Source organism: Lissotriton vulgaris, chromosome 8 (genome assembly GCF_964263255.1).
Source record: "Lissotriton vulgaris chromosome 8, aLisVul1.2, whole genome shotgun sequence".
Taxonomy (NCBI): Eukaryota; Metazoa; Chordata; class Amphibia; order Caudata; family Salamandridae; genus Lissotriton; species Lissotriton vulgaris.
In genome coordinates, this window is record NC_141696.1 from 543,437,123 (window position 1) to 543,449,369 (window position 12,247).

Sequence of the window (12,247 nt, forward strand, 5' to 3'; positions counted from 1 at the left end):
ATCAAAACGGATTATATCAGGACCTGTAATATAGATTATTGGGATGCAGTGTTGATTTATAATATATACATACCCTTCACATCACCCAATCAGCCTGTCCCATTCTTCCCGTGAATTTAGTCCATTTCTTACCGTGTCAAAGTAGGAAATGTACCATTGTTCTCTCTGTTTGCGTTTGTTTGTGATATTCCCACCTCTCTTACCTATTTTTACTCTTTCCAAGATAAACCACTTGAAATCACATTCACCATGATTTTTCTCCAAAAAATGTGAAACAATTGGGGCGGTAATCTTTTTGGTCCTGATAGCTGATCTGTGTTCTTGCAATCTAATCCTTGCTTCTCTGCCAGTTTCGCCAACATAAAAAAGCCCACAAGGACACTTTAGTATGTAGATTATATTTTTGCTTTTGCAGTTATTGTGAGTTTTACATCTTATAGTTTTCTTATTACATGTGATTTCAGTAGCCGTCATGCACTGATCACAGATATTACAGCTCCCACACCTAGAGGTACCAACAACTGTGGTATTATCCAGAGTTCTTTGGTTTTCTCTTCCTTCCTCTTTGTAGGTATGGACTAAAAGATCTCGCAGGTTTTTATTCTTCTTAAAAGCAAAAAGCGGTTTGTCCAATGCTGTATCTTCCTCATGATTAAGAATGTGCCAATGTTTATTGACTACATTCTTAATTTGATTACTAATGTGGGAGAATTTCGTCGCAAAAACTATTCTGTTTGAGGGGCTCTTCTGGGTGTCAGCTTTATTGATTAAGGCTTCTCGGTCATAAAATCTGGCCCTCTTCAGGGAACTGGACAAAAGTTTTTTTGGATAGCCTCGATCACGAAACTTTTTCTTTAAAACTGCTGCATGCTTGTAATAATCATTTACATCTCAACAATTCCTCCTGAGCCGGAGGAATTGACTAAAGGGGATGCTCTCCCTCTGTGATTTAGGGTGGAAGCTGGAGTAGTGGAGGAGCGTGTTTTTAGTCATAGGCTTGGTAAACAGCTTGACCGCCAATGCACCATCCACGTTCTTGATGGAGATATCTAAAAAATCAACCTTGATAGTGCTATAGGTAGAGGTGAACCTCAAGTTTGGGTCACCCAGGTTGATCCACTGAAGGAATTCTTCCAGAACAGCAGTAGTTCCTTCCCAAATGAAAAAGATATCGTCGATGTAGCGGTACCAGCCCGCTACATTCTCGAAAAAAGGTGCCATTTCGTTATAAATATGCTTACTTTCAAAATGGCCAACATAAAGACAGGCCAGACTAGGGGCACATGTGGCCCCCATGCTGGTCCCCTTCAATTGTTTAAAATATTCATTTTTAAATAAAAACATATTATTGGTTAGAATTAGACGGACACAATCCACAAGGAATTCCTTACTAGCCCCATTTAAGTCATGGCTAGACAAAAGTTCGTCAATGACTTCAATTGTGTCATATTGGGGGATGTTGGTATAAAGAGACTCAATGTCTAGAGTAACCAGACATTGAGTCTCTTCACAAAAGGGCAATCCCTCTACCAGGGATATAATATGTGCGGAGTCTCTCACATAAGATCTCAGTCCACACACTAATGGCCTAAGAAAGTGATCCACATATTTGCTAATGGGTTCAAGCAGAGAGTTTGCAGTGCATTATCCACGAAATATTCCATTACAAGATTGCCCCTTGTGACACATTGAGTGGGACGTTATACATGATCAATTGACTGGGGGTGAGTGTTTGTATTGTCAACGCTCCGTCCATCACCCCCTTTGGTTTTTCTTTGTTCCCCCTCCCCGCCACCCCACCAAAAGGCCCAGAACAAAGTTTCCTCGAACTCGACCATCCACTTGTTCAAAGATATGGTAAATCCTGGACCTCTGCTCCTTGCTAACCTTACAAAAAAGTAAAAGGAAAAGAGCGAGGAAAGCTAGGTCCAAATTAAAAGGTAACCAAGGGATCACTATTGACAACTTCTTTTCAAAAACTCCGACCAACTAGCCAAGAGTCAACGGATCGGCAAACACCTCTTCTAATACTGTCACTACCCTGTCGGAAGGCCATCTTCACCCCCTGGGAAAACCCTTGACCAAAAATTCCAAACTGTGGGTACAGCCCTGTGGTATTGGCCAACCATCTACAGAGGGACTCAGCATGACCCAGAAAGCACCAACAGCTTGTACAAATACAAAATCACCCTTGACACTCGCCCCAGATCCGCCATCATTGGCAAAAACTTTTTGTTTGACTTCAAACCTAAGACAGACTCCCGCAAAAGGAAACAGGACAACAGATGGGAGCGACTCGCTCGAAAAAATATGCCCCTATGGGCAACCAACAACAAACTTAAATGGAGCCACAACATCATGCAGGACCCAACGAGGCAGCTGCCAAATCCATGCCCACTCAGTATATATGACTTGCCCCGCATAAAAATAACCAAAATGGGGAACGTCCGGCAGTGCACCAAACAAAGAACAATGGACCAAACGGAAATAATTCAACATAAATCAGGAACCCATGTCCCACAAAGGAACATCACCCCGATCCTAATAACCAAAAACGGACAAAACCGCAACTGTACGGTGCAATCACATCTGGCTATTGAATTTAAAAATAATCACAAGTTACCATCAACCCTCTGCCCCGCAAGGGACACTAGCGATAAGGGTTCAACACAAAATGTGATAAAAAAAACAAAAAAACTTTCAGTGACCAATCCTAATCATTCCATCAAACGCCCTCAAGAATCATCGAAAAGCCCAACATCAGATCTAGAACCAATGTTGACATTTACTCCTGAATATGAGTCAAAGGGCTTGCACGACATCCTAAATAGAGGTAATTTACTGAAATGATTTTGCCTTGTTCCCGAGCTAAGAGGCATATCTTTCCAAGAACTTGTCTCAGTAGTGTTCGGCCAAAAAAGAGACCAAACAAACATTGAGGTTTCGGTTACAACTTGGGCCACCAAGGAAATAGCCTCAAGAATCTTTGAAAATAAAGAATCATTTGAACACTGGGGAATCATCGTCACACAACACACACGTAGGAGATATCCCTTCCCACTTGAAAAACGCTCACAGATTACAAGCAGTGAGGACATAATTAGTCGCAAGCAAACTTCGTGCCTCCACGGTGCCCTCTCAGCTACGCTAGCCCAAGAGGACGGCGGCCAGGACGCATTCCAAATGCAACCTTGTCTAGGCAGGTCCCCAATCCAGGACTGGTCATGGATTCCGTTAACCCTTAACCAAAAGCATATCTAAGAATAATGAACTTTCAAACCAATGTACACAGCCAAAACACGTATTCAAGGACGGGGTCAAAATGCCCAAAATAGGCATCTGCAGTTGGAACATTCATGGATTTAGCAGCTTGGACCAAGACAGCGAGACTCAATTGTTTTTTCTCAAATACGACATCCTACTATTACAAGAGACCTGGAATCTGGTAACCCCCGCCATTCCTGGCTTCACCGAGCATCATATCCTTGCCGAGAGAACATCTAAGTTTGGGCATCCCAGTGGTGGGTTATCCACATACATCTCACAGAAATTCAATTGGGAGCTGGAAAAACAGGACGTGGGTCTAAGCTGGGTGCAGGTAACCAAGTTCTCTATAAAACCCTGCCACCAACTGCTATTAATAAACATTTACATTCACCCTGATCGAACGAAAAAAAAAGAGAAATTGGCCGTGCTTACTGAACTTATCAAAACTATTCAGAAAACAAATTCTCAACGTTTACTGATACTATCAGGAGACTTTAACCTTAACTTAATTCACGGTGATCCGAATATTCATATCTCAAGATAAAGTACTCTGGCAGAGCCCACCATATCAATCTCAAGACAACTGAAAACGCTGGGACTAACAATCTTAAAACCCGGAACTTCAGGCGGATTGACACCTGCTCCAACATATATGAGTGGCAAGGTTTTTTCAAAGATTGACTTTACCTTAGTTAGTAACAAATTGCTTGACTCAGTGGAGGGCTACGAAATAGTAATGTGACCTGAAAGTAATCATTTTCCTCAAATCATTTGGATTAATATAGGGGTGCCGGAGTCCGCCCAATTAACTGCTCTCTCCCACCACACAGAGAAGTTCAATTTACGAAGATTGTGTTGGAGGGGCAGCGGAACTAAAGCCATCCACGAATCCGCAAGCGATTTCTTTGCTCTACACGAAAATGATCAAAATGAAGACAAGGTTTCAACTTGGGAAAATCTGTTAGAGAACCTGTCCATTGAACACTCAGTTCCCCTTGCTCCGCACAAATGGGCACATGCATCATTGTGAATTGCATTCGCAAACGGTGTGAATCGCTATTTTCCGCTGTTTGCGAATGCAATTGACAAAATTGTGATGCATCATGTTTTTCGCAATTTTAGAAATCGCAATCATGTTGCGATTTCTAAAATTGCAATTGCATTTAAGAAATCGCAATTTTAGATTTCTTAAATGCAATGCATGAACATTTTCAATTTGCGAATTCGCAAATAGGGAGAGGTAAATTACCATGAAGTTGACGTTCATGGCAATTTGCGAAAACTTTCAAAAATGCACAAAAGTGCATTTTTGAAAGTTTCATTTTACACACACACACATGCCCTTGGGGCATGTGTGTGTGAAAAATGCACTTAAAGTTAAATTTCAGGGGTGCAGGGGGGTCCCCCCCCAGCACCCTTGAAATTGCATTTTCAATTTTCGATTCGCACATTGCTAATCGCAAATTGAAAATGACTTTACTTTGATTCCTATGGGCCTCTAGGCCCATAGGAATCAATGGAAAGGAATTCCTTAATTGCGATTCGCAAATTGTGAATCGCAATTAAGGAAATTTAAGAAATCGCAAAAAATATTGCAAATTCTTAATGCATAGCATTTTGAGATTTCTTAATTGCGATTCCTTAATTTTCACAATTAAGGTATTGCAAACGGCAACAATGATGCATGTGGCCGATTGTCTCACTGGTTATACAGGAACCATGGTTTAACAACAAAATAAGAGAGGAAAAGAAAAAATTAGCCAAGGTACTATGGAAGGTAACAAGGAGCAACATCCAGCGCCCCTCACTAACCTACTCACTCATTAGGAGTATGAGAAAAAAGTATTGTAAAATGGTGTGGAAAGCCAAGACCAAACAGAAGGAAGAGACGTGGGTGAAATTGCTATTAGCCAGTAAAAAGCATAACACAAGGGACTTTTGGAGAATTATTAATAAATTAAACAACACAGAAATAATATCGCAGGACCCAGGCATTAGCAAACAAAGCTGGGAAGACCACGTAAAAAAACTCTATTTTAAAATGGATTCATCTTCTTCTGAAAATCTTTGTTGTTCCAATCCAACCACGAACTCAATCCACTTGAAAGGAGCAGTGGAAAATTCAACAAATCAAGTCAGTTTCTGCAAAATTGTAAATTCTAATGCCAAAAGGAAGTCTTTACTGGAAGACAAACAAACATTGTCCCATCAACGTCATGCCCGGGCAGTCATTTCTTCCTATTCACTCCAACAACCTCAGGTTTACTTGGCAATTCATTTTAGCCAGCATTTAAAAAAATACCTTATCAATCTTTGTATGGGCCTTCATGAATCCAAGGATTTAAGACCTTCCTGGAAACCCCACGACGATTGCCCAAAATGCAGACTCTGCGGATATCAAACAGAATCTCTAGTTCATTTGTTTTGTGTATGCCCAGCCTTCATGGTATCTAGAAGACAGCTTATACGGGACATATTGAACAACTTGAATATAAGATCGAGTTGCCAGGCCGTTATTTTCTGGCTGGGAGGTTCATCCCCAATCCTGACCTGTCGGGGTCTCAAATTCATGAAGGAAATTAGAAAGCAGTTAGAGGTCTCCCAATGATTATATAATATATTGCCCTGTCCCTATCCTTTTAGCCGCTGATCCCAAGCACACTTTCTAAATTCCTATGTTGTAAGATGAGGTGGGTTCCGAGTAGAGCTCCAGTTTTAACTTCTTTTAATTTCGATATTCTTTGTGTTGTTTTTTGCAATTTGTGATGCAAATTTTGGGTAATTTTATTTTTCTTATTGTAAGAATTTTTATTCATTCAACAATAAAAACGTATTGTATTGCATTGTATTGTTTTAAATCTCATCCTCTAAAAAAAAATTATTTGGTTACAAGAATTTTATTTTGATTATTTAGCTATGTTTTTTCTTTTGGAATTGGTCTTGAGTTTTAGAAATAGTTATGGGAATTTTATTGCGTTGTATTCCTGACTTTGGAATTGTTGGTACCGCTTGAACTTTAGCAGCATTTCTCTGGTGAATGTTCTGCCGCTTGCACCATTAATGCCAGAGGTTGAACAGAAATTCTCCTAAAACTGTTTTGAGAACTAGCCAGATTGTGTTCATTATGTTGGGAGATTTCCCCACTCCGAAATTAGAACTCCAATTTCTGACAATAATTAGACCAGCATTAACTTGTAATTATGTTATCACATCTTCCCTCTGCATAGGAGTTACACTGTAATCTTATGTACAACACTTTGTAAACTGACACAGTAATCAATAACAGTACTAATAATCAAACTATTCGTAATATCAATCTTTCAGGGCAGTGGAGAGTTTGTGAAAACACCACACTAATAGATAATCCCACTCTGTGATTGAATTCAAGGTCTTCTTTTCCCTTGGGTAGAAAATGTCCTGTGCTAAAAATGTTTTTACTGTAATCCTAACTCTGTCTTCGCTAGTAAAGTGCATCACCATTTGAAATATACTCACTCTCCTTTAGATTAGTGTCAAATTAAGAGTTGTACTATCCCAGACTCCATATCTTGATGGAAAAATGTAACTGACTGTGAAATAATTTTCAAAACGTACTGATTTTGATACCAGTTGTTCTTACTTTTCACTCAGTTTAATTTATTCTTTATGAACGAGTTGTGTCAAGTTGTCTTTGAAACGACAGGCAGCTGTATAACGTCTCATTATTATGAGCCATAACTCATGATAGAAATGTAAACATGAGAGACAGCACAGTGAGGTGATGGATTTAACAAGAGTTTGGGAGTGTGTGATCAGATACGTTCCACTTGCCTTTAGCGCCTAATTAGCCACTTGCCAATGAGAAATCATCTTTAAAAAGGTATTTAGATTGTTTAAATGTAGAACTTGTTAGATTTTATTTAGGAGGACTATGCCACAGGCAAATATCAGTCTTTATCTTTCTCCTTATGAATGCACATATTGGTGCAGAATTAGAAATATGCAATCCTTTTTGTAATTTTCTGAAATGGATTGTTGCTCTCGGTTTGTACTATCTACTCGTAGAAACCATCATCACTCACATGAAATGTTATTTTGTAATGCTTTTTGTGACATTTTGGAACATTTGATTCCACAACTGTGATTTGGCTGATTTCTACTGTTGCTTTTCTTTCGTCTAGTTGGGTATACAATGCATGACCTCATATTCGAGTGGTTGGACGTCGGGCCCGTCCAAGTAGCAGATGGATTAACACTGCCACAATTCATCCTGAAAAAAGAAAATGAGCTCGGTGATTGCACGAAACATTACAACACTGGTGAGTGTTCACATATTATGTGTATGACGTACAATCCTTATGATTCACTACAGCAACTACATCCAAGTAAAATCCACCACTACCGTGCTTACAGGCTGAAGGTCAACAGGGCAGTTATTACATGGCTTCTCCTTTCAATTCAAACTTTACACTGTATTCGCAAATGTATACATTATTTTTAACATTATTTAGGAGTTTTGCAGCATACAAGTGTCAAGTGCACATCACCATGGTCAGTGGAGGCAGGGGGCCCTCATCCCCAAACTGGGGTAGCTTCTACTTCGGACTTCTTTTTCCAAAACTGCGTCAGAACCTTTCTGGCATTAAAATCGGGTCCCAAAGTACTGAACCAACCTACTCTACTGCCATTAACAATGAGAGGTTTAAAAGGGTGACTTGCATACTGGTGCAGTTACACTGTGTGTGGAAGGGATATCGGAGACAGGCCCTCATCTCACTCTGCACTGCAACATCATTAGTTTGCATTAGGCGAAAAGTAAACCACTGCATACCACATTTCTGCAGTCTCAAAATACTTTATGTGAGACTAGATCGAAGATGATTTTAAGTAGATGGTTTATGCACCCTTCAGTCTTGAAGAATTAGGTCCATTTTAAGTCCGTGTGATCTGCATGCCTTCTTAGATGTAAGAGGTTGATGGAAAATACCTTTAATATCAAAATGTGAAAACCATCAAGACGCAGCCCATTTGCAAGCTAAAGGCATTGCCTGCATCACAGAGAGGTGTTTTAGCTCTCTGAATCATGTGGATAGCCTATGGATTCACAGAGCAGGGAAACAGACAAGGCACCGTGCTTAATTTGTAAAAAAAAAAAAAAAAAAACCATACTTGCCAGAGCTCTTGTCAGGAGGCCCCTGCAGCTTGCACCACACGTCGCCCCTGCCATGCTGCCAATAGTAGTAGAAATACAGCTACTAACCATCACAATCTTACAAGTGTGACAATGCTGGCTACTTCAGGCCCCCGAAGCTAGAAGAATGGCTTGGGCGGCCGGTAATAGTCATTTTTGAAGAATTTTGAATTAATAATTAACTGGTGTTGTGTCACCTCTAAATTAGCCGTACAGCGCCTCCTTGTGGCAGACATTCACAAGCACCGGTGTTGACAATTAAGTGCCTGTGCAGCACTGGAAACCATCGGCTCAAATTAAGCTTTGTCACTAACCATCCCATGGCCTATGGCTGTGGTTCCCAAACTGTGCTCCGCGGCTCTCTTTGCAATGACAGCAATTTAAAAATAGTGAGTCTTTTGATGCCCTCCTGGTCAGCCGGCGTCAGGATTGATTTGTCCCAGCAGACACATCGCAACATCTGTAGAATCAGCAGTACATGCTTCACATAACCTCCACTTAGGCGGGGCCAGGCATACACAGTGATGCCGAGCGTTATTTCTGCCCGTGTTCGGGCGAGCCTCCAGGGACCCTCCCCATAAAGTTACAAGTAGGTCTCACACGTAAACATGCGCCTTGTCGGCTGTAGTAAGCATTGGCTGCTGCTATGACATGAATGCAATATAATCAATGGCACCTGAATTGAAACGCGGTCTTCAATACTTTGCTTTGGCACTTGCTGGCCTCGCTGCACAGGCCCGGCCCAGCTGCTCATCCTAATTCTGAGGATTAGGATGAGCAGCAGAGCCGTGCCTGTTCAGCTAGGCCAGCAAGTGCCAAAGCAAAGTATTGCAGCCTGCATTTTAATTCATCTGCCATTATAGAAGGAAGAGGCAGTGATTATTAGGCGGCTGCTCGGCTCAGAGCTTTGAATTGCAGGCTGCAACACTTGGCTTTCGTACATGCTGGCCTCGCTGCACATGCCCGACCCCGCTGCTCTCCCTTTGAGCGCTGCTAATATTTACTGATTACTCTGACTACTGGACTCAGAGGGCTGCCGCCCTTCACACTTGTGGTTGGCCCTTCCCCGGTGTCTTAGCGCATGGGAGGAAGGAGGCCTTTATTATTCACTCTGGGGCAGATTTATGTTAACTGGCGCATCCCCAGGGATGCGCCAGTTAATGTGCGCCACAGTGCGCAACAGCTCCGCCACCCATGGTGCGCCGCATTTACAATGCGGCGCACCATGGTGCAAAAACGGCATCGCATCTGTGCCGGAAAGGTGGCACATTGCTGGAGTTGCGTCGCAAGCGCGACGCAGCTCCAGCAAGGCTCGGGGGTGCCCCATCTTCACAATGCTGCGTCAAGACCTAAGCCTGCTTCAAGCAGGCGCAGGGTTTTGACGCAGCATTGGCCTGAAAGTGACTGAGTGAAATCTCATAGATTTCACTCAGCCACTTTCAGGAGGCGTTCCTGCGCTGGAACGCCCCCCCCTGCGCAGGAACGCCTCCTTATGGCACAGGGCTTTACAACGTGACGCATCTCCTAGATGCGTCACGCTGTAAATAGGGCGCATTGTTTGCGCCGCCGTTGCGTCAAATAAAGTGACGCAATTGCGGCGCAAAGAGGTGCAAGGGCATCATAAATCTGCCCAAGAGTTTGATTGCACTATTTCTACTACCTACACTGGTTTATATCAGATGTGGGCAGATAATTTTAGAGCACTTTTTATTAATCAACATGTACAGAGGGGGTTCCGAAAGTCTTTTGTTCTGCTTATACGAGAATTTGGACCAAGAGGCCTGTGGAGTGTTTCTGGGGAGGGTTGACCACCTCAGTGAATGCGGGACGAATCCTGGTTACTTGGAACTGCTAGCGATGGTTTAAAATGAGTTTTTTGTAAGTTGGAAGAGTTAGATTCTTCATACTAACTAGCATAATAAGAAACACTCACGTGCAGGTTAGGCATCAAACTCTGTGGGTCTAATCATGGCATCATAAATGCCAACATTTCAGAACAGTAACGTGGAGGTTTTTAATCGGGGGAGTGTGTTTTCCCCTGTGACTTATATTTGATGACGAGGTAACTTCAGGCGGAGACAGCGAAAATGAAGCCATTTTTGGCTTCAAACCCGGGAGTATTCCGCCTGAATCGGGTCAGTTGGCATGTATGTGGCAGTTACAACTTCGAATCTGTGACTCATAGTTGGTTTTCCTTAAACCGGTTTAGCGTGACCCCCTTCAGATAAGCGGTGCAACTATTCCTTATTTTACCATGGAAGCAGGCTTCTGCACATGTTCCAGTGCATAACATTAGCATTTCCAGCTGCTAGTCCAGGTTTTGTAAAGAGAGATTGTCTGAGCTGGAAAGTCCTGCTTTCTCTCGCCATGTGCTGAGTGTGCCATACTCCTGCGTTGTCAGCATGCCTGGCATACTTATTGTATCGTTTCTCACTTAACCATTTAAAGTTTTTTAATAAATAACTGTTATATTTTAATTTTGTTACAAATATGATTATAATACCTTCATAGGATTCATCCCAATTCATTTCAGGGAGAAAACTGGAAGTATTCCGAGGTACAAATGACATGATGGGGAGCCGCGGCCTACTGCCTATTAGGACAAGGGAGCTGCGGGTCGAAAAAGTTTGGGAACCACTGGCCTATGGCACTATAGAGATGAGTCCATACCTGGCAGACACTCGAGCAGGATTATTTGTTTAGGTTGGCCCCCCTTGGCACTAAGGAGCCACAGAATACAACAGTGGTGTATAAACATATATTTATTATACAGCAAGAGAATAAGAAGTGAATAGTACGTCGTATAAACGGGCTAACAAGAGACCACATTGAATTTGCTGTCAATCTTTACAAACCTACGAAATCCCAGCACATCACTTATCTAGCATATGCGAAATGAGTGCAGACCTCGTGTTAGTGTGTATCCAAGTCCATGGCATACTGCTGAGTTGTCCATCAGAATATGTCTTGGCGTAGAACAGTCGCTTGTAGACAAAACAAAGGCTTTTTTACAGTCGTCCACTGAATGCAAAGCAAGTGCCCAGGCTATCCTTTCTTCCTATGGTGTGCAGGATTGCATGATGAGAAATGTACAAAACTAAGTCGATGAGAACTCAGCACATTAATTACATATGTCATGTGTAGGGTACAATGTAGATTTATACGCATTATCACTAAATAATAAAATAAGTAATCACTAGCCCAAACCCCCTTGCACACATGTGGATCAAGTCTAAAAAATTTGATTATATTTCCACATGCTGTTGTAATGTATTGGTTATCAGACTGCCTGCGCCAAACCGGTATATATATCTCCGTTATGTAAGTGACAAATCCCTCGTGCCATATAGAAGACCTGAAATAAAATCCATGTTATGTTACCCTATCAGTGGACACGGCTCATAGTTCATGGTTTACAAGCCATCGATCGAAGGGACAATCAGCTACAGGCTAGGAAGTAGACTGGCAGAGTAGGCAAGAGGTCCTGCTACATTCAAGGGCAAAGAAATCACCAATGGAATTATTTTTGCTTAACTTCCTGGTCGCAGGCCATACAGAACAGTGCATCTGAAGGGTTGCCCGGTATATAGACTCTCTAATTTCATAGAACTATATTTATTAGCTATTTATACATGGCCACAAGGTAAGGTAAAGTAAAGTTTATTATGCATAGTTAATTAAAACCAGTGCAAACATGTTACAAAAGATAATAAAATATCATACTATAAAACCGTTAAAAAGTGAACATACAATAAAAAGTTCAGTATGGCTGACTGTACGCCTTTTTCACGGAGACGGCACAGTGGGGTC

The 12,247-nt window shown here is 41.7% G+C and overlaps 1 protein-coding gene across 1 annotated transcript in view; it reads left to right on the top strand.

Moving 5' to 3' along the window:
* The window catches only part of GLRA2 (glycine receptor alpha 2), a 1,032,607-nt gene that overhangs the window by 455,193 nt on the left and 565,167 nt on the right, over positions 1 to 12,247 (top strand). The window contains exon 6 of the mRNA XM_086934355.1: positions 7,428 to 7,565. Coding sequence (XP_086790481.1) covers positions 7,428 to 7,565 — 138 coding nt within the window. The remainder of the gene's footprint in view (positions 1 to 7,427; positions 7,566 to 12,247) is intronic.